The sequence below is a fragment of the Gouania willdenowi genome, chromosome 5 (genome assembly GCF_900634775.1).
Source record: "Gouania willdenowi chromosome 5, fGouWil2.1, whole genome shotgun sequence".
Taxonomy (NCBI): domain Eukaryota; kingdom Metazoa; phylum Chordata; class Actinopteri; order Blenniiformes; family Gobiesocidae; genus Gouania; species Gouania willdenowi.
Genome location: NC_041048.1, coordinates 34265272 through 34292633, shown reverse-complemented (window position 1 = coordinate 34292633; position 27362 = coordinate 34265272). Strand labels below are relative to the sequence as shown.

The 27362-nt window shown below is 36.4% G+C and overlaps 1 protein-coding gene across 11 annotated transcripts in view; it reads right to left on the bottom strand.

The window, feature by feature from the left end:
* The window catches only part of itpr1b (inositol 1,4,5-trisphosphate receptor, type 1b), a 137784-nt gene that overhangs the window by 94896 nt on the left and 15526 nt on the right, over positions 1-27362 (bottom strand). For all 11 annotated transcript variants that reach the window (XM_028448177.1, XM_028448182.1, XM_028448183.1 and 8 more), the window contains exons 3-23: positions 26535-26605; positions 21921-22036; positions 21743-21829; positions 17660-17818; positions 16484-16582; positions 16280-16363; positions 14787-14933; positions 14574-14678; positions 13731-13775; positions 13614-13643; positions 13142-13296; positions 8227-8326; positions 7987-8147; positions 6772-6913; positions 6538-6696; positions 6289-6461; positions 4184-4303; positions 3914-4105; positions 2684-2935; positions 2240-2381; positions 1342-1495 (exon numbers count right to left, since the gene is read on the bottom strand). In XM_028448177.1, the coding sequence (XP_028303978.1) occupies positions 1342-1495; positions 2240-2381; positions 2684-2935; positions 3914-4105; positions 4184-4303; positions 6289-6461; positions 6538-6696; positions 6772-6913; positions 7987-8147; positions 8227-8326; positions 13142-13296; positions 13614-13643; positions 13731-13775; positions 14574-14678; positions 14787-14933; positions 16280-16363; positions 16484-16582; positions 17660-17818; positions 21743-21829; positions 21921-22036; positions 26535-26605 (2693 nt within the window). The remainder of the gene's footprint in view (positions 1-1341; positions 1496-2239; positions 2382-2683; positions 2936-3913; positions 4106-4183; positions 4304-6288; positions 6462-6537; positions 6697-6771; positions 6914-7986; positions 8148-8226; positions 8327-13141; positions 13297-13613; positions 13644-13730; positions 13776-14573; positions 14679-14786; positions 14934-16279; positions 16364-16483; positions 16583-17659; positions 17819-21742; positions 21830-21920; positions 22037-26534; positions 26606-27362) is intronic.

The following is a 27362-nucleotide window of genomic DNA, read 5'->3' as shown; positions in this document are numbered from 1 at the left end:
TGAAAGTAACTAGTAACTTTTACTTTAAGTACTATTTAATTGAGCTACTTTTTATTTGTACTGGAGTATTTTATGTATGAATTACTTCTATTTGAGGACAATTTCAATCAAGTAACAGCTGTCTAACAGAAAACAGCAGACGAAGCATGTCTCAGACAGCAGGACCATCAGCACTGGCTCCTCCCAAGGCTGTGTACTTTCTCCTCTGCTCTCTCTGTACACTAACAGCTGCACCTCCAGCCACCAGTCTGTCAAGCTCCTTAAATTTGCAGTCTGGCTGCTCATCTAGTGACCTGGTGCAGCGACAACAACCTAGAGCTTAACGCTCTGAAGACAGTGGAGATGGTTGTTGATTTAACCGCAGCCTCCCCCAGCCCCATCACCCTCGGTGACTCCACTGTGTCGACTGTGGAGTCTTTCCGCTTGCTAAGGACCACCATCACCCAGGACCTCAAGTGGGAGCTGAACATCAGCTCCCTCATCAAGAAAGGACAGCAGAGAATGTACTCCCTGCGGCAGCTGAAGAAGTTCAACCTGCCAAAGACCATGATGGTGCACTTCTACACTGCCATCGTCAAGTCCATCCTCCCCCTCTCCATCACAATCTGGTACGCTGCAGCCACAGCAAAGGACAAGAGCAGGCTGCAGCGTGCCATTCGCTCTGCAGAGAGGGTGATCGGCTGCAATCTATCATCTCTCCACGACCTGTACACCTCCAGGACCCTGAAGCGTGCAGGTAAGATCGTGACCCGACCCCTCTCACCCTGCACATGAACTGTTTGTGACTCTCCCCTCTATTACCACAAGAACAGTTTTTTTTCCCTCAGCTGTCAACCTCATGAACAATATCCCTGACCTCTCCCCACATAACAGACTCTCATCAGCCCCACAGTCAAAAAACATCATAGTAATGTGAAGGCTGAAACTGCTTAATATGCGTTACATTAACGCTCATTTTGTACATTTTGTGTTTTTTGTTCTTCTTTATATTTGACATAATAGGTAATTGCTTCTCATATTTTACTTATTTAAGTACGTGTATATGTAAATGTACTTGGCAATAAAAAAAAATTCAGATCCTGTACTTCTACTTAAGTAGGATATATCAGTACCCTTTACAGTCGTGGGACACCGAGGAAATATCATTTTAGGTTAACATGTATTTGATTATCACAATTTACATCAGAGTTAATAACTAAAAAACAAAAAGAAAGTAATAACAATTATCTATATAATATACTTGTTTCCTGTTTCCTGTTATTACCTTCTACCTTCCTATATTCTATATATATATTTTTTATCTCTAAGGAGAACCTTAAGCCAGAAGAAGACTGTATTTACATTTGTTTTCCTCTCCCTTCTCGGTCTTGTTGATGGGGTAAATGGTGTTGACATGTATGCAGTCCAAAATGTTTAATAAGATCTTGGTGAGTCGCAGCAGGTCACTGAAGTTGTAGAAACCAAAGTAGATGAGATTCCTTGCCAGATTCACAACCTGAATGAAAGAAGAAACAACAATTTAGGCAAACATTTTAATACAAAGGGACTAGTTATGTATTTATGCCAGGGTTGGCGTGAATTATAATTGTAATCGTGTAATTGACAATTCATTAAAATTCTGACATAATTGTAAAAAATCTGCTGCTGTTGTAATCATAATTGAATGGTAATTTAGTTCAGATAATTGACTTTGTAATTGTAATTGGCATGGATTTTCTATAAAAACTGTCAATTACAGTTTAAATAACTACTTGTCAGTGAATTGTGAGGATTATTTCACCATTTAAAAAAAATCAAAACAAGTGCTATATAGTCAGAAAAAAGGCTCAGACGCCCACACCAAAAATATTAATAACAATATTTAATAAAATATTAATAACAATATTTTCATGTATAAGGAAGCCTAACAAGGAAACCAAGTGATGAAAAACAAATTGGATGAAAGATAATATTTTTAGTGTATTTTACAGCTGATTTAACACATACAACAGAAAGCTAGCACAAGGGGAAGGTTAAGTTTTATGGGGTTATTTATTAAAGGCTCTATACTGAGAATGTAACAGTACTTGACTTACAGGGAAAAATAATAATTGTAATTTTATTTGTAATTGGAAAAAAATGCTGGTGACTGTATTCATAATTGAATTATAATTGAACATGGAAAATTGAAGATGTAAATGTAATTGAAAAATATAATTGACCCCAACCCTGAATCATATCTTTCACAAGGATGAATTACCTCAAACGTGAGCTTATTTTTCTCCTTGTCAGAGAAGGGAACGTTCTGTGACACCACTTCTCTTAAATAGTTTTCAACAAAGTCCATGGTGAGGCAAAATCGCTCTTTAATTTCATCTTTGGTAGTTCCATCACTGTCATAGCTGAGAAATTACAACAGAAAAAAAAAACTAAATGTCGTTGAGGCATCTGATAAACCCATAAACCCAGGGGTGGGCAACTACAGGCCTCGAGGGCTGGATTCCTGAGACTTTTAGATGTGTCCCAGCTCCAACACACCTGAATCAAATGAATGGCTCATGCTTCTGCAGAGCTTGATGACAACACATTGGTTTCAACCAGGTGTGTTGGAGCAGGGAGACATCTAAAAGTCTCAGGAATCCGGCCCTCGAGGAGTGAAGTTGCCCATTCCTGCAATAAACCATGTTTAAAATAATGAACTCACTCATCAATTGCAATTTGAGAAGGAATCTCTGACCACAGACGGGCGTATTTGACAGGGGTGACCTGCTCCTGGGGGTCACGGTCCACGTGCATGTGCAGCATTAGGCGACAGAACGACGCTCGCAGGTCGAAGGGCAGCTCCTCATCGGACATGCATCGCAGGATCAAATCTACGTCCAGCTGACCAGAGATTTTATTGATTGCCAGGTACTGACGGTCCAGGCACATGCGAGCAAAGAGGTTCAGCTGGCACCTAAGGGTTAATGAAGCAATAAATACAAAACTGAGTGCAACATACTAGATTTATTAGAGTCATTGGGACACTTTATTTTACAGAAAGGCTTAACAACACATTAGATGGAAGAATAATGTTAAACCCATCTAAAATCACTTTTATTCAACGGTATATGACTATTAGGTGGATTAATTTTGATTTAACTTTGATTTATGGATCTTTAATTAATCAATTAATTACTTCATTAATCACAGACTGTTGGAGACCCACAAACCCATAGAATAGAAGTCCTTTTGGGTGAGAGTCCTTCAACAGTCCAGGATTTACTCACTAACGTCAACCACCAGAGCGTTAGCTGTGCACAGGGAGATAAAGGTCCCTTAGGAGAGCTCTTCATCTCTGCTTCATCGTTTACTACAAAACCGCAGAGTTGAAACTGTTGCCCCCTGTGCTCACAGATTAATTTTGGGTCACAACTGTTTTTATTCTCTTTCGGTATACAATAGAAGGTTACATCGACATCTTAAACTTTTTGTGATTATTTAGAGCAACCATTAGCAGCACAAATTGGCATTTTGACCTAAAAAGCTGCTAAATGATCTAAAAAGCAGGCTGAATGCTTCACTCTAATAGGAAACAATGGGATGTTTACAGACAAATGAGGCCGTGTGATATCATCAAAAAATGGTGCAAAATGATGCGTTACGTTAGTCATATCTTCTAATATTTAAATTTGGTTTTAGGCCACATTTGTAAAAACAGTGGAGGATCCCTTTAAGACCTTCCCACTGCTTGAAATAGCTTACTCTTTTTCAATATTGTTTCTTTATTTGTTTATTTATTAAACATTATCAATAGCTTATGATGAATTTACTTCTATTCTGCAACTGTACCGTTATTCATGTAAAGGCAGCTGAGCACCTGCACACGCTTCTGTTACGGTTCAGACATGATGACCAGTGGATTTATCCCAGTATAGGATTGTATTATTCCCACCTGTAGTAGCTGACTACCTCCTGGTCCTCATTCTGACCCTCCTTCGCGTCCTGGGCCAACTCACGGATGCTCTTACTACGGATCTCCTTACAGTTATCTTTCCAGAACAGCCACACTTCCTCCTCATCTTCTGCCTCGACTGGATTGTCCCCGTTTGCAGCCACCTCAATCTCAAATCTTGACAGGACGAGTCTGTAAACCCAGAAAAAATTATAGTTCATGTATTTCGGTTTTACAATCTAGGTCAAAGTAATAAGTTTCCAGGCTCACTTGGTCTCAATGAGGATGTCAGCATTGCTTAAGTCCAGCACTGCATTGCAAATGAGCTCCTGTGTAACTGGGATGGACTTGTTCATGGACACACAGAGATCTGATAGGTAGTCCAGAAACCTGTCAGTATGATCGAAAAAATAAAATAAATAAATGAATAAAAATTTCATTTCAACAGTAAACACATTTTATAACTTCCTATTAATGATAAATTATGACACACACAAGGCACAACCCTCGCAGAATTTCATCCATCTAAATTATTCTCAGTGTATCACAGCAGCGACACATGCATGTGTATAAACGTAATTACAAAAAACACCATTTAATATACTTTAATGTCACATAATAAAATAGTTCTTATAGTAGAACATTTACATTTCTATTTAAGCAGTGTATTTATTCCTTCAGGGCTCACCTGCAAATAAATAAATAAATAAAACAAGTCATATGTAATACATTTAAGAGAAATAAAAAAAGTTTAGTGATTTGATTGGACATAACTGATTACAGCTCCTCAATGACCAAGTCTCGAATTGTTTGTTTATAATCTGGCCAACAAAAAAGACAGCAATTCAGAAATTTCTACCAATTGTGCCGTGATTAGTCAATAGGCACACTGTGAATCTTTAGTTTGATCGGATGAATACTTTTTAAGATATGGAGGATTAGGGGAGGCGGCATGTGTTGATTTCAATAAAAATTGTTAAAAAATATACATATTTTTTGATCACCCGAGAACCAATGCAGATATCTGACTAATCGGAATGTTGTCTTGGCCTTTTTTAATGTGCGTACTTTTTGATTTTAAACTGTGTATATTGTGTACTTTTTGATTTGAAGCTGTGTTCTGAAGCACTTTGTGGCTTTTTGTCTGTGAAAGTCGCTAAATACATAAATATTACTTACTTACTAATCATTAGTGATTTGAAAATTTGCAAAGTTGTTTACTGAAGGCCCAAACATGTTCGAGCCTAAAACCCAAACAAACTTTTTCCCATTTTGAGGAGCTGGCATGTCCACCAGATAGGATGTGTAGCAGATGTTGTATATTCTGTGAGAGTAGGTGCAGGTGTAATACTTTACTAAATTTAATGTGATATGTGATGTACTTCCTGAGATAACAGAAGTTGAAAATGGAAGAAAAATAAAGATGCACAAATCCGACACATGCCCCCCTCACACTAAATAAGCCTTATCTCAAAAACTATTAATTCGATCAAACTAAACATTTCCACAGGAACAATTGGTAAAAATGTCAGAATTTTTGAGACCAAAGTGCATGAGATGTCCTGAAAATTGGTTGAAATGTCATGGAATGACCCAGCAAGTATAAGCGATTAATAGTTGCAAAGTTTAAATTACAACCCTCACATAAATAAAAACACTGCAATTGAATGAAAACCAGTGCTAAATAAACAAAAAACCTTCACAAAGCATGTTATTAATTGAACACAAAGTTTCTAACACCAATGAGAAATAAAACCAGCTGTAAGCTTAGCCAAGCTACAGCAGTGTTAAATGGTAATGTCGACTCTAACTGAAATTTGTGGCAGAAATGGGAATAATGTAGCCAAAATGCATTAAAATGAGCAAAAATATGGCAAGAAAGTGATGAAAATAGGTTAAAATATGGCAATTTTGGTGTAATTGCAGAAAAAAGTTAAAAATAAGCAAAATTGGGCTAGAATTTTCAAATGATTCTTGAAGGCATCTGGAGACCCCCCTCCCAGTGTCTAGCGAGCCCAAATGGGATCCTGACCCCAAGATTGTGAACCCCTGGCTTAGAGAACAGTGAACTTGTCTTTTGATAGAATATTTTTATTTAATGCTCTTTACTGAATTGATCAGTAGTTTAATGCATCTGACGACCCCCCTCCCAGTGTCGCGCGACCCGGGTCCTGACCCCAAGGTTGAGAACTCCTGATCCAGAGAAATAATTATTGAGTACCTTTGACATTGTTTAGCAAAACGTATACCATGCTGCACTAAAATATACCCTCCTGTTGTACTGAGGTCAGATTGACCCCCCCAGGGCAACAGGAGGGTTAATGTTAGTTTCACCTGCTTAAAGATAGCACTCCGTATCTCCTGCCAAGCCTCACCTTGGCTCTCGATTCTTTCTCACTAAAGTGACAAATGTGTCTATCTCAGCAGCAGTAATATGTTTCTCCAGCAGCTTCCGATTGTTGTGTAGTAGAGCCGTGATTGTATCTTCAGCCAGCACATCGTACCCTATTTGCTTCTGCATAAAGCGAAACTGTTTGGCAATATATTCCTGGAAACACAAAAGGGAAAATGTGTTCATAGCTGTGATAACAGAGCCTAGATGCAGCAGCAGAGTGAGGTGTTACTTGGTTCTTCCTGTAGTCCTGTTGGGAATGACGGAGCACTCTGTAGCAGAGTCTGCAAATGTGTCTAAAAGGGGCGTGGCGCTGGTCTCCCAGCTCCTCAAGTCGCAGCATGGGCCCATCACCGCTGTCTGTGAAAGGAGCCTGAAGGAGTTTGAATATCTGCAACAGCAACAGAAAACTTAAGTACTTTCAGATCTTTTTATTCCAGGGCATGAAATTGGACTGAAGTTCCACCTGCTTGAGGATGTTCTGCTCCCTCATGAGTTTCTGTCTCTCTCGGCTTGGTTTGTTAACCATGATCTCTAAAACATCCTGTCCACTATTGGGTATGTCAACCACAAAGAAGACAAGATCTTCTAGGAGTTTCGTCACAAACCTGCAATGATCCAGCAACACATTTCAGAAAAAACACAATTACTGAACCCTAGGTCGAGCCAACAATATTGACAGCTGCAGAGTTCTCACCAGGAATTTTTCACAGCGTAGGGGGATCACGTGGCGTGGGAGTGAGCGACGCTGGTGCAAGTGTTGTAGGGGGGTCCAGGGGCATCCCCCCGCAGGAAAATTTAGAAATGTATAACTCTCTGAGGGCTAAGTTTTGTAAAGTAAAGCTTTGTTACTGCCTTATGTTAAAGTCAAAAGTTATTTGTTGAGTTGGTGAAGGATCATGATGAATGGAGTTAGAGAGTTACTCATGCTTGGTATTGACACTGTATAGAAATAAAATTTTATTCAAAAGACTGATTCGAAGACACGCATTTCTAATTTAAATTATGTGGGACCCGCAGTAATATTGGGACACACGCCAAACCCCCCAAACTCATTAATTTTATATTTTTCTATTGTTTTATTTAGTCACAAAGCGGAGGATGCACAAAGAACAGCTTTATTCGGGCAGAAAAAAGAAGACCTGAGCCCGACAGAACACGCCCTAAACCTATCCGACCCGAATGAAGTCGATATCTCTTTAAGCCTGAACTCGTTTCAACCAGACAACATTCATATCCGTGCGCGTACAATGATCTGTTGCGAGTTATGAACATGACGAGCAGTTTCATGTGCTGCTACAAGCTACATCTGGTTGAAGCTACAGTGTTTATATTGGACGGTGATTACGGTTACCAAACAGAGGATGCACACAGGCAACATCGGGGGCAGCTAGGTAGATACAGGGGTCCTCGGGGTTCTCAGGTAAAGACGGGAGCATCCGAGCAAATCGCCTGTAATAAATAGATGGTGCGGCTGATATACTTGTTTCTCGGTTTTGCAAATTAAAAAGAGAGTTTAAACGACACGGGCACACTTAAAAGTGTGCAGCAATTATTATGACGGTACCGATTCAAAAAGGAAAAAACAACAGAAAAGTCTCCTACGCTGATTCAATCACACAGTATGGGGCCCCTACGCTCAACAGCGTGGTGAGAACCCTGAGCTGATTTTTATACCCACCTCCTCTCGTTTTGGGTAATGGTACCTTTTTCCAGCTTCCCAGCAATAGATGCTAACACCTTACTTGCATCGTTTGCAAAGTCTAAATCTCGGACTTCTGCTGGCGGCACAGGCACAATGGCAAACGCCTCTTTGTCTTCTTTCACTGCAGATGTTCCAATCTGAAAAGTAAAATAACCAGACATTATTAAAACAAACCAAAAATGGTGTTAAGACGCCGACCAATGCAGATCTACTCACATTTAGCATAACGGGCTTCTCCTCCTCTTTGTCAATGGGGTTGTTAGTGCTGTGAACCCATGTGTTGGTGCACAGGTGTTTGAGTCTGACGTAGGAGCTCCTGTAGTAGCCAGAAATGATAGAAGGACAGAAAGTAAAATACCTCAGAAAGACTGAAAACATTTGGTGCTGGAGTTTTCATAGATAATAGAAAAAGATTTGCTGATAAAACAATGATTAAAAAAAGTGTTAATCTGGAAAGGCCCAGCTTTGAATTTGACAGACCTTTACTCTGATTTTGATTAGATTCATAGCTTCAGTGTAACTATAATGACTGTATGAACTCATTCAGATATCCAGCAGATAGAGAAAAAAAAGAGCAGTACAAGGTTCACAAATAGTTGAGTTTGAATGTTGCTGATAAGAAAGGACAATAACCAGAGGTGGGAACAAGTCCCAAGTAAAAGCCATTCAAGTCCAAATCAAGTCAAAAGTCCTCAACTTTATTAATGTTTAATTCAAGTCTTAACAAGTCATGCATACAGTTTATTCAATGGATATAAACAATTCATTACTTCAACAGATAATACATTTGTCAAATAATAGTGATATAATCTGACATAATGCTTTATAAACAAATCAAATCACAGTATACAAGGTATATTTTTCCTGAATCATTTATTAATCCCGGTATAATATTTAAATCCAAAGGATTTCCCTGCTAGTGCATGCACATCTAAGCCCAACTTGATGTTTTCAGCTGCTTCCTGATTGGTGGACCTGTCAATCAAAGTCCAGTTTGCCTTGGGATGGCAGAGTGCCGTCTCACAGGGATTTGAGCAAATGTATTTCTCATTAATAATAACTGTATTTTATAAAATATTTTGTTATGAAAGGGTAGGAAGTCAAGTCTTCCTGAGTCAATAGACTCAAGTCCGAGTTAAGTCACGAGTCATTCGCTAAGTCGAGTTGCAAGACCTTCGTAAGTCCACACCTCTGACAATAATGCGTGTAGACTAGTGGTTCCCAACCTTTTTCTTGTCATGATTCCATTTTTATATCACAAATTTCTAGCGACCCCCGGAAACTTTTTTCTCTAAAATTTTTTTTAAAAAATGATGTTTGTTTGTACTGTTACAAACAGAGTAGCCAGTATTAGCGCGCAAAGTGACAATATGCACCAGCTCAGATAGTTTTATACTGCATTTTAATTTAGCTACATTTATATTTGAGGATGTGAAAGTATTGAAATATGTTTGAGATTGAGTTTGTTTTAATTAGAAAAATAATATTTAAGCTCTATGAGCTTTCTTCCTCTTCTATTTCTGTGATATTTTGTATTACTTGTTTTAATTGTGAAAAATCTATAAAAAAAAAAGAAAGAAAAACATTTCATTAAAAAATATTATTTTAATGAGTAATTTAATTCTATTTATTATTACTACACATTTCAAGGAACCACATTTTAATATTATTTCCAGGCGACCCCAAGGTTGAAAAAATAAGGAAATAAAAAAAAAATATATATACATTGTTCTGGCTCCTTATGAGACATCCAGAGTCTATTTTATGCTGTGAATGTATTTATATGGCTTCCTACATTATTTTGAAGAGTTTGTTTACACTTAGGTTTTATTTTGGTAAAACCGGAAGTGGCGGCCATACTACTTTCTGTTTGCCAAAAAGTCCGGAGAAATATTGTTCAGACTGCTGCACTGTGTCCTAAGTCATCGCAGCCTGTGAGTTGATTAGAATAATTTAGTTAACATGTCTACACTTGTCTGTGCCCTTGCATGTTGTTGTATTTCATGTTTTGAGGGAGATGAAGCAAGTTTTGGTGTTCTTGTTAGCACATATGCTAACATTAGCATCAGAATGTTAGCTTGTACAACTGAGACCTGTAATATGAGGTGCCTAATTTTCATTATATATTGTTTTATATCATTTTAAAATAATTGTTATGTGGCTGTGTTGCAGTTTTAACACTCACACACACGAGTCATGTTGCTCTTCTGAAGAATAAAATGCATCAAAGAAACAGCCAGCGTGGTCATTACACTGGTTAACTGCCTGCCTAGGAACGCACGGGGAAGCTGCGAGGGCAGAACATACATATATAATTAAAAAATATAAATTATTTTTCATTATAAATTATTATAAAAAATATAACTTTTATAAATAATTATAAAAAACATATAAATATAAAATATAATGAAAAAACTATATAATTTTAATGAGCACATTTTATTTAATATTACTAGACATTTCAGGTTAACCTTTTTTATTTCCAAGTGCCCTTACATGGGGTCACGACCCCAAGTTTGTAAAACCCTGGTGTAGACACTTAAACCTAAGGATGATTTTTCCCAGCATTTATAACCCAGTAGTGACCATTAGAGTGTCATCTCGTGTCCATTGAACTGTTACACATGATGTGAGCCACTCATCCCTTAATTCTCAAAGCATCACATCCGCTCCACGTGTGAGCGCGTGTGTGCAGCTCCTGAGGACTTTCTGTGTACGTCGGTCAATAGTAGCCATAGACTCAGCTGGTGTTGCATAACAGCCTGAAGCTGAAACTAACAGGCTTACCGCTGTGCATCGCTACTCGTCCCCTGGATAAAGTGTGAGGGACAACGTTTGAGGGGGAGATGCTAGCTACAGTAACCTGCAGCATTCAAACACACGCCTGAATGCATGACACAATAGAAACTTTCATCTTAGGCAGGCTTTAACCCTCTGTGTTGTGCTTTGACTGAGAGAATTTTCCACTGTGTAGCACAGAACGCATTGTTCTAAAATTACCAAAGAGCTGACCAATGATTTTACAGATTAAACAGGTGCACAGATAAGACTGCTTTTACTCACCAGCGGAATCAATACCCCATTGTAGCTTAGATTGTTTGTTTTTACTTTAATTCTACATTTAGAAAGAACTGCTTTAATAAAACAGGGGAATGTGATTTATACTGTTAAAAGCGATAGATCCCCCACTCCTTCTAAATTGGATTGAAAAAGCAATCGGAAGCCAGAAATGTGTTTCACAAAACAAGATTACACACTAATGATGGCCTTAATGTAGGCTATAGGAAAGAAGAAGACAGATTTTTGCAAACCAAAAATAAAAATAATTAATTGACGCTTTTTAAATGAATGAATAAAAGTTTTTGAAAGAATCTAATAACTAATACATATTTATATCAAACCAGCCAATCAACCAATGAATGAATAAATAAAGGCAGGCAACATCATGTAATTTAACGAGCTCTAAAATTAAACAATTTATTTTATTACAGATACATACATTTTAAAATTACATTTAAAACCTAAAAGGCTTTTATTATCTGCAAAATCATTCAATAAAATGAATATAAAATTAGTATTAAAAGAGTCTAAGCGGATATGTAAAAGATGTGCAGTGCTTTTGTTATGTCAGGTTCAAGGCAGTCCTGACAAATACATTGACTGATAATTGATCAGAAATGTGAAATAAATTGTTTTCTATTACACAGTGATCACACATTTCTTTTATTTCTTACTACATCTACTCTGGTATATAGGCTACATACCAATGAAATGCAAGGCAGAACAAGTGGACAAAAAACTGCAAGAGAAACTTTAAAATCCCCTAGAACGAACGCATACCAAAACCAAACACATTAACTACGTCTCACACAACCTTTTTAATGACGTTCCAAATTCACCCACGCACGAGTCAACACTGTTTGAACTGTAGTTTTGACATCATTTGTACATATTTGTGGTTTTCATGACTAAATATAAAGTCGAGACATTAGTCATTTACTGCTTTGTTTTTTCTTTCGACAAAAACAACACGTTTCCTTTGACATCACTTCTTTGTCTAAAACCTTTCCTAGTCACTTCTGAACTAATGTGGTCTTGTTCATAAATCTGTGTGATGGATTTAGAAGTTTTCACTGACTTTGTATTGATACAAATCAAGAGTTTTTCTAAGTAGATCCTCTTTTACACATAGCGATCAACGTTAATACTAATTACTGAATTTAGAGGACAGTGACTGAAGGTTTTTATGGTCTCGGTTCGCCTTCGTTTTTGTGCACATTTATGCTCTAAAGCAGAGGTTCTCAACCTTTGGGTCAGGACTCCATTTCGAGCCGTGAGACACTTTGAGGGAGTCGTCGGATGCCTTCAAGAATTTTTTTTTTTGTTTTAACAATTTGAGGCCAGTTTTGCTTATTTTTACATTACATTTAAAAAAAATTCTGCAACTACACCAAACTTGCCACATTTTAACCTATTTTCAACACTTTTTCTTGCCATATTTTTGCTCCTTTTAATACATTTTTGCTACATAACTCCCATTTATGCCACTTCAGATTTTAACGTCTTTTTGTAAATTTTTCCACTTTCAAGACATTTTAGGCACTTATAAACCCATCCCACTACTTTTTCCACCTAAAGTTGCATATGTTGTCCTAATATTGTCACTATTAACCTCTTTTCACCTTATTTCATCCTTATTTTTGCTAATTTAACCACATTCACGATTTGTCATGCCCAATATTTGCCAGTTTAAATTTATAAGCCAATACTGACACTTTGAAACCTTTTTACCAATAATATAAATGGAAATAAGTAGATACTGATCAACAGTTGTTTGTGTTCCCAGGATTTAGGCTTTGATCATAATCCATAATTTTCTATATTTGGGAGCCACAAAAATCATACACTTTGTGGAAGACCTGTTTTACAGGAATCATACTTGTAAAAATTAAGGTCTAAAAGCCTTCATATTAAAAAGAATTTATTCGATATTCTGTAGGGAAACAGATTGTTTTATGATTGTTGGAGATGATGAGGTCACACCTAATATTTATGTTCAAACAAAAAACATTCAAAAGTGATTAAAATAGTCTTAACAATGTGTCTCCATGGTTGATTGTAATGTGATTACCTGGGCACCATGGAGTCCCCGCCTCTCAGAGTGGTTGGGTCCAGTTCAAAGATGGAGGAGATATCCATACCATCAGGTACAGGCACTAAAGTGTACATGATTTTCTCCAGTGGAGCACGCAGGCGGCCTCGTAGAGCTTCATTATCTGCATCCAGCTGAAAAAAAATAAATGTATTCAGTGTGTTTATTACTGCAGTATGATGACAAGCACAAAAAGATGTGTTCATGGTTTGATCGTGCTTCTACCAACTTGAAAAATCATCATTTTAAGTTGTGCACATGTATTGAAACAGCCATATACTGACATTGAGTGCCACCTAGTGGGCGTCCAGTGTTACTAATATTGGGCAGCTCATGTGGCCCACAACAATCAGTGTGTAACTAAGCAATACAGATAAAGGAATGAGTTAACTAATAACTTAAGATCTTATTCTTGACTACTTCTTTCAAGAAAGCATCACATGGACTGTACCTGGAAATTGAATGGTGTGAAGTCCACCATCTAGAGAAGAAGCATAGATCCAACATTGATAGAAATGAGTAATATGTAGCTGCAGTGGAATAAAGAGCTTTAATCCAGTTTACTTACAGAGGCCCTCTGCTCAGCACTTTCTTCCTCAAAGTCTTGGTTTACCTAAGGAACATGTCAAAGCCTAACATGACATTAAAGTATTACGTGCATGCACAATATACTGTATGTATATAGGAAAAAAACCTCTTGGCTTGGCAGTTAGTATGTTTTGATACTAGTATGTAATAGTGTAATTTCCCTATGTATTTTATATATTCCAAAACAGGTAATAGATGAATCCACTCATGACAATGTTAATAATTGAATATTAAAAAAAGTAACACGTAGTAAAATGATGAAAATTAGCTAGGAATATTTTTTAAATAAATAACGATCACAACAAGAAACAAAAAATAAATGTATTTATGACAGTGTATATTTTTTGTCTTAAGGGCACTTAGAGATTTGTATTTGTATAAATATTTTTATAATAAAGGTTTAAAAAAATAACACTGAAGAACTGAACCAATGGTTTGTGATTGAAATGTAAAAAATTCCCTAAGAGTTGTAGAGCACAAAACAATTCAAAACCTTTCATTGCTAAACAAAACCTAATATTAAAATAATAAATATTCTATTTTTGTCTCATTTGTATTGCAGTAAAGGTATTTAGGTTTGTTTTGAAAGACAAACATCTTTAAAAAGCATTTAAAATGCATTTTCAACATATAATTTGAAAGCTTTTTGATTGGTGTGGAATGCTATATCTATTGTATAATATAATGTATTTTTTTTTTTTTATCATTTTTCACATGTACACTAAAGTGAAAATTCTCAATGACTCTTAAAATCCTAATGGCATTTCAAGTAACAGTGTTTACTGTTGATAAATAAGTGTGAAGGTGAAGATTATACACATACTTCACCCATCTCAGCAGCCAAATAACAGCCTGTAGCCAGATGCTTAAACCTGAAGAGGCTGTTCCAGTAGCCGGCACCTCCTCTACACGGGTCATGATGGACCACCTGAAAACATTTCCATTCATTCAGATTGCAAACACAGCCAAATGAAAATACAGACACAAACAGTAGTTAAATGTCAAAAGATTTCTTTTAAAAATTAGATGCACTGACCTCAACTTCCCACAGTGCTTTGCTACTGGTGGCTGAAGTTGCAGACTGCCGCCCAGTTGTACGAAGAAAAACATATTGCTTCTTTTTGTGGTCGTCACACGTGAGAAACTTCTCCTGCTCAGCGTGGAACAGGCGCACCACGTCACCCTGCCATTATATATAAAAATATTCAAATAGAAAATAAAAACTTCTTTTTACAGTAGACTATTTACTGTGATTGTTAAGGAATGTGCAGTATTTTGAAGCTGCTAGAAGCTGTTAGTCAATTCACTTCCAATACATACACCGATATTGCAGCCTTTGCGTATTTGCCGATAACACTATCGATCAGATACAATATCACTACGGATTAGGGCTGGGCGATATGAACCAAAACTCATCAACACATTAATCCAGTTAAAATCTTTACACTGGCTCCCAGTCAGCCTCAGAATAGACTTTAAAGTTCTGCTGCTGCTTTATAAATCTGTGAATGGGTTTGGTCTACAATACATCAGTGAGATGTTAGTCAGGTATGAACCCAGCAGGTCTCTCAGATCTATGGATACAGGTCAAATAGTGGAGACCAGAGCTCACAGTAAACATGGTGATGCTGCTTTTAGTTGTTATGCTGCAAAGAAGTGGAACAAACTGCCAGCAGAGCTGAAGTCAGCATCACATGTGAACATTTTTGAATCAAAGTTACGTAAAGGCACTTTTTTTCTCTGCTGCGTATGATTGAGAGGGAGATTTTTGGTCATGTTGTTGTTGATGTAATGTGTTTGTTGATTATTCTTAATGTTTTTACTAATGATTTTAAATGTTTTTTGCTGCTGATTTTAACGTTATTATTGATTTTAAGCTGTTGAATGTTTTCTGTTGCACTTTTTGATCATGTAAAGCACATCGTGTTGCCTTGTGTATGAAATGCGCTATTCAAATACGTTTGCCTTGCCAAGCCTATGTTCCAATAATTTTGGAAATGACCGGAAATGGGGGATGGCCCCCCGGGCCCTATTTAAAAAAAAAATAAAAGGGTTCCAAGCATCTCATCATAATAATCCTTAGATTATTCATACCAAACTGCATTCCCATCTAAGGAGAACTACCAGAGGAGTAGTCATTTAAAAAATGGGACAGTGACATGTACGGGGTAATGGGCCCCCATTTATATATTGGTTTGTGCCAATGATTCGATACCACCAACCGTCATAATAAATGAGATCAGCAAATCGATTTCTCAAATAAATGAGAAATCGAATTTCGTTTTTTTTTTCTTTTGTTATATAAATTTTAACCTCAAACACAATAATATTCTACAATTGAATAAAATAAATAAAAATGAATGAATTATATGAACCTGAAAAATAACCTCAATAAAGACAAAAACAAACTTTGTAATTGAGTGCTAACATTGGGGATTTCAGATAAAGTTTTTTCTTTGCTGATATCGGACTGATATTCAATATCAATATCGGATCGAAACAATCCCAACTATTAGTAACAACACCTACCCCTTTAAGTATTGTTTCCTTGTTGTCACTCCATTTCATGAAGAGCACGACTTTCCAACTTGTGTTGCAGTTTACAGAGTTCACCTAAAACACATGTCAAATATTGTATCAGGACATGTTTTTGTTCCTTATCTAACTCTACCGATGAACACCTTTCTTGTCTAAGGTGTAAATCTGTGCTAACTTAATAGAAATCGTATATACCTCGTTGCATCCGGGGTTGTCGACGAGCTGGTGGCTGCTGGCGTGTAGAGGCTGACCTGCATTCACTGGGTTAAGGACAACTTTGTCTCCAATCACCACCTGCAGCAATGACACAATTGTTCAGGAAACCACAAATATAAACATTTGCACATGTACGTTTCTATAAATAACCTATAGATACTGATCAATTCAGTAAAGAGCAGTAATTAAAACTTCCTTTACAAAGACAAATCTACTGTTCTCTAAGCCAGGGGTTCTCAACCTTGGGGTCAGGACCCAATTTGGGGTTGCAACACACTGGGAAAGGTAGAATTTTTTTTAACAATTTGATCTTATTTTTGCTTACTTTTTACCTTTTTCTGAAATTACACTAAACTTTCCATATTTTAACCTATTTTCATCACTTTTTCGTGCCATATTTTGCTCCTTATAATGCATTTTTGCTACATTACTCCCATTTCTGCCTCTTATCACAGATTCATAAAAAAATGGATCATCATTTTGCTGACTTGATGGCTGGGCCCCAAAAAGCTCTCCCCTTTATTCCCCCTAATAGATGTCTCCACATGACTGTTGTTCATGTCTGTGTTCAACTACCTTCAGGTACAGCGGGGGTCCACGGTCTCTGGAACCTTTATTTTGGGGTTCGTGGGCTGAAAAGGTTGAGAACCACTGTTCTCCAAGCTGCTTGCAGCTAATCCTCTGATTATTTCTAACGTCTGTAATAAACACTAGGTGGCGATGTGGACCAAACCAAAGGGAGAGAACCTTCCAAAAAAAATTGCATTTGACAACACACTTTTTGTTTTTAAAAGAATCCTGATTGGACAAAATGTTGTCCATATTACAAGTTTAACTGAGAAATTGGAAGTTATTTGATAAGTTCTACAAAGTAAGAGAGACAGCATGCCAATTCAATTTTTCTACTTAAAAAAAACTCACAAACCAAAACCTTGAAAAAAACGTGTGCTTGGTAAGTCAAGCCATACTAAATTAAATCAGGAGGCTGAACGGCTGACTGTTTTTGGCTTTTTTCCACCTCTCAATTATTATTCAGGCCAACTACATGTGACTTACGTTTTTTTCCAACCCAGTTAAAAGGTCTAAAAATAAATCCCTAATATTTCCTTTTGGGCATAATTAGGTCCAAGCCAGCCTACACCCTGCTGTACCCACACTGTCTCCCAGGGATCTGAGCTTGTAGAAGGGCTGGATGTAGAACCAAGATCCTTCGTTTCCTGCTGAGTCCAGAGTCACTCTCATTGCATTCTTCTCCAGCAGCGCAGGGAGCCGCTTGTTCACTGTCAAGTATTTGTTGCTTTTTAAGTGCAGCAACTAATGGAAAAACAAGAAAGGAAAAAAAAAAAACATGATAACAAATTGAACAGCCACCGCATTAATTTCAAGTATTTCAAATTCAAAGATTAATGACATATTATGCACAAGTGTAAAGGAACGTGACAACACAAAGACAGAAAAATTATCCAACCCAACCATAACAGTCAAAATCTGTGTACTCATCCAAAGATCCCTGTAGCAGATAGGTGAATTTAACAGACATTGATTATGAAAAACATTTGATTATTAATTGAAACTACATAAATAGTATAGCTAAATGTAGTACAATATATGATTCATGCATATTAAAATGTGCATATGCACCTTGGGATTATGGTTATGATCACTAAGAGGTAAGTTGATCAGTACTTTATCACAAAACCTGATAGTAAGAAACACAAGTCCGGTAATAAGTCAATATTTTGTCCTTAAAATGTAAATGCTGTCTAGAAAAATGGTGTTATCTACGCTATTGATTATTTTATATTCACTTGAGTTGAAAAGTTTATACCCAGAATAGTAATTAAAATAATATACGTACCGGTAATTATGTCCAAAGTAATTAAAATAAAAGCATTGTTTTTCAAGTTGCATTTTTTTTAATCTTTTTTCCCTTTCCAAAAATATTGTTCCTATCATTGTCAGGAGCCCAGTATCGTCTATCGCAGTGTTTCTCAAATAGGGGTATGTGTACTCCTAGGGGTACATGATGGCACAACAGGGGTTGCTTGAGAGAGAGAGAGAGAACAAATAAGAGGATACCAAATAAGGGAATTTTAAAGTGTGTATTTTTGGTTAAAAATGAAAACCATAAAAATTACCTTGATTAGAACATGAACTAAAAATACCGTATTTTTCAGACAATAAGGCACACTTAAAATCCTTTAATTTTCTCAAAAATCGACAGTGCGCCTTATAATCAGGTGAGCCTTATATATGAAATTAACTACTGTGCTTCAACATACTGAACTGAAAAAGTGAGTGTATTGTTCTGTATTTTATGTGTTAAACCTGAAAAATGTTGAGAGTTATTGTTAATGAGTTGAATAAAGTTTGACTTATCTGACTATTTTATTTCGCTTAATGCGTCATAATAATAATAATAATAACAAACCGGTGCGCCTTATGTATGAAAATAGAGCCAGTCAGACCCATTCATTGATAGTGCGCCTTATAATCCGGTGCGCCTTATAGTCCGAAAAATACGGTACAAGGGTCAGTCTTGGTCCCACACCAGGTGGAAGATGACCGAAAATGGTAAACAAAAACTGTAGAATTAAATCTATTCAGGAAACACTAAATACTGTTTCATTCCACTTATTTCTATACAAAATAAGATTCTGGACAAAGAGGTTACTTCAAGGTACTTGAGCCAAACTAGTTTGAGACCCAATGGTCTATTGTATTGTCTAGTAAGCTTTGTATATCGTTACACACCTAGTTTTGACAAGCAGTTTAGAGAATCACCAACCCCTGCTGGTCTGATAGACTAGATCCAGTCAGTATTCATCTATAGTCATCTAAGAAGATGGAATAAGAAAGCATCTTGGGTGAGAAACTTCTTTCAGAAAAAGCCAAAGCAAGTCTGGTTTCCACTAATACTTCTATATAAAGCTTGACTTGGAAATCTGAGGATCAAAACAACCAATCACCATGTCCTATTTTCCAAGTGACAAATGATCATTAACAAGGACATCCCAGCTCTGTATGCTGCCACACTTGGTCATGTCTAAAGAGGGGTTATTTTAGTTTTAGATAAAGTATGTCTCCGATGTGGCAAAGCATTTCTCAATAGAAGCAAGAATAGAAAGGGACATTTTTGTAGCACACATTTAAACCCCTTTTTGATCTTTTATGTATCTCATGTATAATAATTGATTCACTTCTGTTTTTTGCTACAGGGCTCTTTGCTGATATTTTTTTCCAAGCAGCAAATGTGCTCCTAAAATAAAATTTAAACAAAGAGGCAACACATTCACACATTTTTGATTGACATTTTGATTTCTCATTCATTTCCTTTGTGAACTAAACACAATGGCTGCTTTTGTGTGTGTTGGCCGTCTGGCATGTTTAAAATGTCCAATGCAAGAGTGAGATTAAACTCCTCAACAAACGGACCCTGCATGCTAATCATTATTCAATAATTAATTGGAAATTAGTTAATTAATTGATTAATTAATTAAGATAAGAATTTAAAAAAAAACTAAATCTGCATTTAAAGGAGTATGGCAAGAACAAAGAGTTTCTACGTCACAGAATATGAATTACACCACTTAACTCAAGAGTGCCAAACTTATTTTAGTTCAAGGGCCATGAATGGACCAGTTGGATCACAAAAAAACCTTAACAATTTCAATATTAATGTGCACTTCTAGTTATAAATTAGACATAAAGTATGGTAGGAACAATAATATTTTAGCAATAAGAGACGGACACTTAAATGCCCTTTGATTTTTGAATTTCTTTTACCATTTTGTATTTACTTTGGGGAGATTTTGTGTCATAATTTGAGAAAAATTGATGGATTTCGGAAAAATATCGAGTTCTTTCAATAACAATTTAATACTGAAATATTTAGTAACTCACAATGATTCATTATTCTCTGTCATTTTCATTTTCTCCTGTGGGCCGAATCGGACGCTCTGAAGGGTCAAATTTGACCCCCAGGCATCGAGTTTGACACGTGACTTAACTGGAAGCTGTTAACCTGTTCCTTCTCCTTATTCCTCCTCCCCACCTTCACCCGACTGCTGACATCATCCTACTCTCCGTGCTGGTTTCATGCTCTTTTCTTTTTGCTGATCTATCACTTGATATTCGTTGCGTTACTTCAGAAAACGACTGTGATTGGTAAGTTGCGGCCAGAGGATTGTGGGAAATGCAGTTTTTAAACGAGATGACGACTAAGTTATTTTTATATTCTTCCAACGTAAGCTAAAGTATTTTTCTTATTTTGCACATGGGAGGATTACTGTGGTGGCATTATTTTTAGCCTTGACTTATGTTTGCATTTGCCAGCTGACCAACAGGATAAAGAGTATGCAGAATAATTATGTTTGTTAATTCCACTACAGAAACTAGATTATCTCTGCAATTAGGTGTGAGGGAAAATATCTATATCGGTTATCGGTCAATAAGTTGTAAAATATCAGCCCGTGGGCAAAAAAAAACATTATCGTGCATCCCTACTAATAAGGTGGCAGGCTGTAACAGAGGGAGACTTTTTCCAGAACAGGGCTGTTACCAGGGGAGGGGGCGGTTGCTGTGGATGGGGGTCTGAACAAACAGGAGATCAATACCCAACAAAGCCATTAGGTACTGGGGCTGGGTGATATGGACAAAAATTCATATCTCAATATTTTATTCTCAAAACGCCGATATACGATATAAATCTGGATATTTTTAACTCAAAGTTTTCTCAGAAAAACAATTCTGGGTTAAATTTGCTGATGTAAAATGCTACACAGACACATTTATCAGCAAACAGCCACACAATATGTGCTACTTTAGGCTTTTTCTCCTCGAAGGGACAGTACATGTGAGTGAGTTCTGTAGTGTTGCTTGTTTAGAGGAAAGTCTGGGTTAGGACGCACTCAAATGTTCTAAGAAGTAGAGAAAGCAGTGACTCCTAAAACAAGTGATTTAATATGAAATAAGCTATATATATATATATATATATAGATATAGGAGATATAGGCGATATATAGTCATTTTCTTTATCGGCAAAATAGAAAACTCAATATATCTTAAATCTTGATATATTGCCCAGCTCTATTAGGTACCCCTGTTGAGATTGAAAGGGCTCGTTGCATTGACTCTATGGTTGATATTTGTCTTTATACAATTTTTAATGTTCGGACGTCTTTTTTGGCGACAAATGTGAGTGAAATGATCGAATGTTGAGCCCATTCCTATACACACCTGAATGACATTTCCATACTGGATGACAGTTCCCAGCAGCTTTCTATTTTCAGAATCATTCTGCTTCTTCTCAAGGTCAGCAGCGTGCTAAAACACAGAGCAAAAACACAGATTGATATTTGTGACTCATATACTTTACTCATGCTCATATAGCTAAAATAAAAATGTCTTCTCTCACGTGCAGTTTATTGAGGAGCACTGTGTCCGTAGTGCTGTTGCCTCCTGGTTTCGCTGCCTTCCAGAACTGTTTCTGTGCCGAGTATCGGTTCATCGGACACAGTTTAAACAGGCAGTCTGGAAGAGAAAACAGCCAAACATCATGATGTGCATATATAACCTAATATCCCTTTGGTTTTTGTTCATGCAGAAACAAATTAAAAATTAAACAAGACTATGCCTACATCAAGAGCATTTCACCAAATCACAGGCTGTAATACCAAGGTCATAATACACACTGCAATACAGCAAAACTGTAGCTGTACAACCCACCCTCCATCCCATGTGCACATTGTGGGTTACAATTCTTTTAAATGCTGCTGCTGTTGGGGTTCAATTATTTTGTATATTGTTTTATTATTATTGTTGTTTATTGTAATTGTTTTGGATATATTATATTTATATCACTGGTGTATTTCTATTTCTTTTTCTATTTTTATTGATTTATACAACTATTATTTTACTCTATTCTTTAAGGGCTTGCCGGGGAACTTGGGAACGTTATGCCATTATGTACATGTTATGCACACAATGACAATTAAAAACCTTGAATCTTCAATATAAACTCCTTTCAGATACAACATAAAATCCACAGAGTGGGGGCGCCATTTTCACTGTGAAACATCTGTTATGAGAGTCCTACACCAACTGATCAGCTTTATAAAAATGTTCATATTTAACAAAATCATGATAAAATTTTCAATGATCCGTTTTCATGAAGATCGGCTGATAACGAGCAGTTCTTGGTGGATGTATTTTATTGTCATGTGATGTTACAGAAAAGTAAGAAAACCTTTTTCTGTCGGTTACCTGCAAAACTCGACCTGCTTCGCAGGACGAGTTCTCTGTGTGAACAGCAACAGATTTGAAAGTTCTTTTTCAATGTGAAAGCACTCAAATGTGTGCTCACAGATTACACAGTTTTAGATAAAACAGATGAAAAGGTCATCTCAATTGCACCAAAATTACATTGTACTTCATCAAACTTTCTCTCACACATTCTATCTTTAAATTTAGATTAAATCTATTTTCATATTAGAAACAGTTGGTTTTGGTACTTAACACGTCTACATCCATCCACTAACAGTGTGGGTTGTTGAATATTTAACTATTTTCTTTTTTACGTTGGAAAAACTAAGTACCACACTTAAGGTGAGGTGTTGTGGACGCCTCGAAATGAAAATACTGAAAATTGAAATTATTATGCCAGTTATTCATGCCTATGCATTTCTGGCTTAGAAGTGTGTACTAAAATCATTAAACTCACTTCAATTGCATACATTAATATTAATTCTTCAATTGAGAAATCAATTAAAAATGTATAAAAATATGTATTTAGCGCTGACATTTCAACAATGTACAATATAAAATAAAATGAAATACAAAATACAGTTGATGCTCGTCTCATCACAACATCCTGTTTCAGCCGTTATTTATATTTATTTATATTCAGAAGGTAAATGTACAAAGGTAAAATCTCATGAGATTAGAGAAAACTATGGGTCAGTTAGTTTCTTCTGTTATATGTTATCTACCTCACTTCTAGTTCAAGGATTCCCTGTGTAAATATAGAAATACTTCATGGTACAGCTAAATGTATAATGATATGACAGTATTTTAAACGTCACAAGACGTATCACACGGGGGGGGGGGGGGGGGGGGGGGGGGGGGGGGGGAGTTGGGTTGTGGTCCAAAGTAATAAAATCCACCAGATTGATATGATTTGTTTCTGTGTTTATCTTTTTTCTATTCCTCTTAAGTATAAAAAGTCTTACCCAGGGTAAGTACTGTATGTAAGTATGTTTAGAGTTAAAGTCAAATAAACGCATGTTTATTTTTAAAATTGCATTTTTTGTGGCTTTTGTTTTTCCCAAAAATATTGTGTTGTGTCATTATTGCATGCAAACTATGGTTTATTGTATCGCATTGTGTCTTGACCCACCCCTAGTATTTAATGTAAATGAATTATGAAGGAACATCATTGATATATCATAAAAAGGAATCACATCATGTCAGGTCAATAGTCACAAGAAGCACAATAATCTGCACCATAACAAAGAACAGCCATATTTTATTGCAAAATAATAAAATAATAAAATACAGGATGAACCGGACCACTTAAATCATATTGTAGGTTCAATGTTATCAACATTTGAAGATATAATACTTATCATAAGGTATACATACTTTGGATTATTTGATATCCAATGAAACTAAGAAAATATATTCCTCTTTAAATGTGATATATGCTATTTCATGAATTATTTAATACTTTTCAGTTCACAGCTTGTACCAAAATTTGGTCAATACATGGCTCTCTGGTACTGAAAATTCATTTTACAGTTACAACAGACGCGATTTATGTCCATTTCTCCAGAACAGGACACAGAAGGTTTATAGTGTCATTATTAATCAGCGTTGTAGTTCACTGCCAGATTAACATTTATTTTAGCTTCTCTCTGTGGAGCTACAGCCAAAATCCTGCTGCCCATGAAAGGCCGTATACACCATAGGATTTATTTAGTGAACATGAACTCGTTTGGTTTGGAAAACAGAAATACAGTATAAGCATGGAAATATTCAAGTGCATTAGAGCTGCAACGATTCCCTTAAGACCCTCGATTACAAAAAATGATCAGCTAAGTTTCTCAGCCTTAAAGCTTTGTTAATTGAAAGAAAATTAAAAGATAATAATGTATCGCCTTTTTAGACCATGAATGTCTGCATTTTTTATCTTAGGCTGACACCACATGTATTAGTATATTTTTACAACACATTTGCGTGTTTTTCTTCCTTTTCTACTTTATACACATGTAATAGATAAATGTACATTTTGGTCGATAATATTAACTGGTCCGTCTAATTTTCTGTCGTATTATTTAAAATTGAGCTTTAATTTAGCAAAAGTATATTTTATCCGATTACTCGAATAAGCGATGGTGTAACGACGAGGTGACGTTACTTATGGACTGTTACACTTTTGAACTGTTGTAATTTAAAAAAAAAAAAGAGTCAATTGTAATACTGTGACAAACTGCAGTGCTTAATGAAATTAAGAGACACATTTTTGTTGTATTGGTTTAATTAATTTATTGGTCAAATGGTGAAGCACATGGTTCAGGCCACAGAATTCATCTAGTGATAAACACAGAAAATACATTTCAGTTAATTGATAAATAACTTAGCAGTGACATGAAAGATAAAACATTTAAATATGTTCTGGTATTTTGCATGTGATTGAAATGTGATCTTCAACAAAGCTTAGCTGTACATGCTCTCTTCCTCTTTCCTGAGGTGTTCGGGTAAAAGAATTCCCCGGGGCTTTTGGACACCTTTTTATAGTTCCAGGTGGGAGAGACCAAGCAGAGACTAGGAACAGGGGAGCTGGATGTGTGTAGCTCAATGTAAATATGTAGTTTAATAATTTAGGAGATGTAAATAAGATTAATGATATTAATACAGGGTTAGTGTTTGTGATAATGTCTGTTAGGAAGTGTTTGTGTAAATATTTATGTTGTACTTTTAATATGCACATTATATGTCACCCCATGCCTGGTACAGGCTAATTAGTGGTACACCTGTATATAAAGACATTCATTCTGTTCAGTAGGGAGTGGAATGGAGATTAAAGTACACTGTGCTTGTGGTGCAAACTAAAAAATAAACAGATAAAACTGATGCATCAAAACCTGGAGCCTAGTTTCCTTATTGACTGCCTCCACTGCTACGGTTGATCCTTGACAGATGGAATAATGAATCGAATACTCGATTACCAAAGTATTCTAAGGCTGTAGTCCTAAAGCGCACAACAGTGCTATTCAATCAAACAAAGTGGGATAACCAGTTTTAGTGTTAGAATAATAAAAATATAGAGAGCTAACTCTGTGTACACCATCCTTTGTGTGGTTATCATCAAGCAACTGGGACATAAATGAACATCAATTATAATTTGACAGTGGAACAATGTCCTGTCAAATTTCTCATATATTAAAAAGCATAATGTCTTGAAGGTAACACCCTTTGAGGTAATGGACCAAACCTTAGCTCTTGAATCATATTTCTGTAAAGTGTTCCAACCAGAATCCTGCCAAACCATTAAAAGGTTTTGACTGTCAGAAAGAAATGGAGTATTGCAATATATACTTAGCTGGAATTTTCAAGGTCGTGTTTCAAACCACTTAACTCTTGAACACACATCTACCTACTGTATAGGTGACTATTGGGTGCCAACTGAAACTTTCTTCATAAAGATGTAAAACTATTAAGAAACAAAAACTAAATGCTGTGCAATGCTGAGCTGTCAATGATTGTGAGGTTTTTTGTAACCACACCACCCACTAGTCTAACCAATAACACTTAAATCTTGTCTTTTCAGGGTATGCAGCTTTATGATTTACAGCTATCATGGTGCCAGCTTGTAACATGGTTAGTCTTTTAGTCCTGTCAGTTACTCCTGCATGTCTCTTTATTCCATGCTGACTGGACAGTCCAATCACAAACAAAGCCAATTTACTGTTGTTTGGACTTTGAAAAACCTGCAAACGTCTTTACTTTAGTGAAAACATGAATGTCTTACCTCTGAATTTCTTGGGTGGGTTGTTGAGGTCACCTGTGTCTGGTTGCACCACACAGCGGTCATCCACCAGACTGTGGACACAGAGAAGACAAAGAGTTGATGCCTTAATGGCCTGACCTTAAGAGCAATTCAGTCCATTAAAAAAAATGTTAAATTGCTAATGTAAGGCAGGGGTGGACAAAATTTCAGCCCTGGCATTTTGTCTCCAGACCAGCCACTAAATTAACTACAAAGCAGAGTCATATTCCTTCGTAGCAGTGAACAAATAAAACTGACAGCTATAGCAAAAAATTAATCTTTATTGATTATAGTGTCAGATTAAAACAGAAGTTATGTCATGACTAGAGGTGACACCAGACTAATGGGCAGGACCATTTCTAGCTTTGTGGTGGCCCAATGCAAGACGCTGTTTGCGGGCCTCTATTGCAAAACTGGGGGTCCGTGACCCCGCAAGAGGGGAGCCAAAGATCTTGGGGGTTGCAAGGCTTTGTCTGCTCTGAGGCAATCAAAATTAGATTTGCAAAAATTTGCTAAAACCGTGAAAAAGTTATTAAGTCAGTGATGCTCAACATGTGGGTCTTTATGTCTTAATTTGAATTATAATCCCCCTAGAAACCCTTTAAAGGGAGAAACTTTTTAACAATTTTTTTTATTTCATAGATTTGAGCTTCCTTTTGCCAATAAATATACCTCTTCTACTATTTTTGTCCATTTTTGGGAGTTCTTTTTGACACTTATCCATTTTTTTGTTGTTTCTTGACACTTTTCATTCAAATAAGTAGTCGTGTGCCTAAATATCGATACAACAATATGCTGCGATAATTCGTC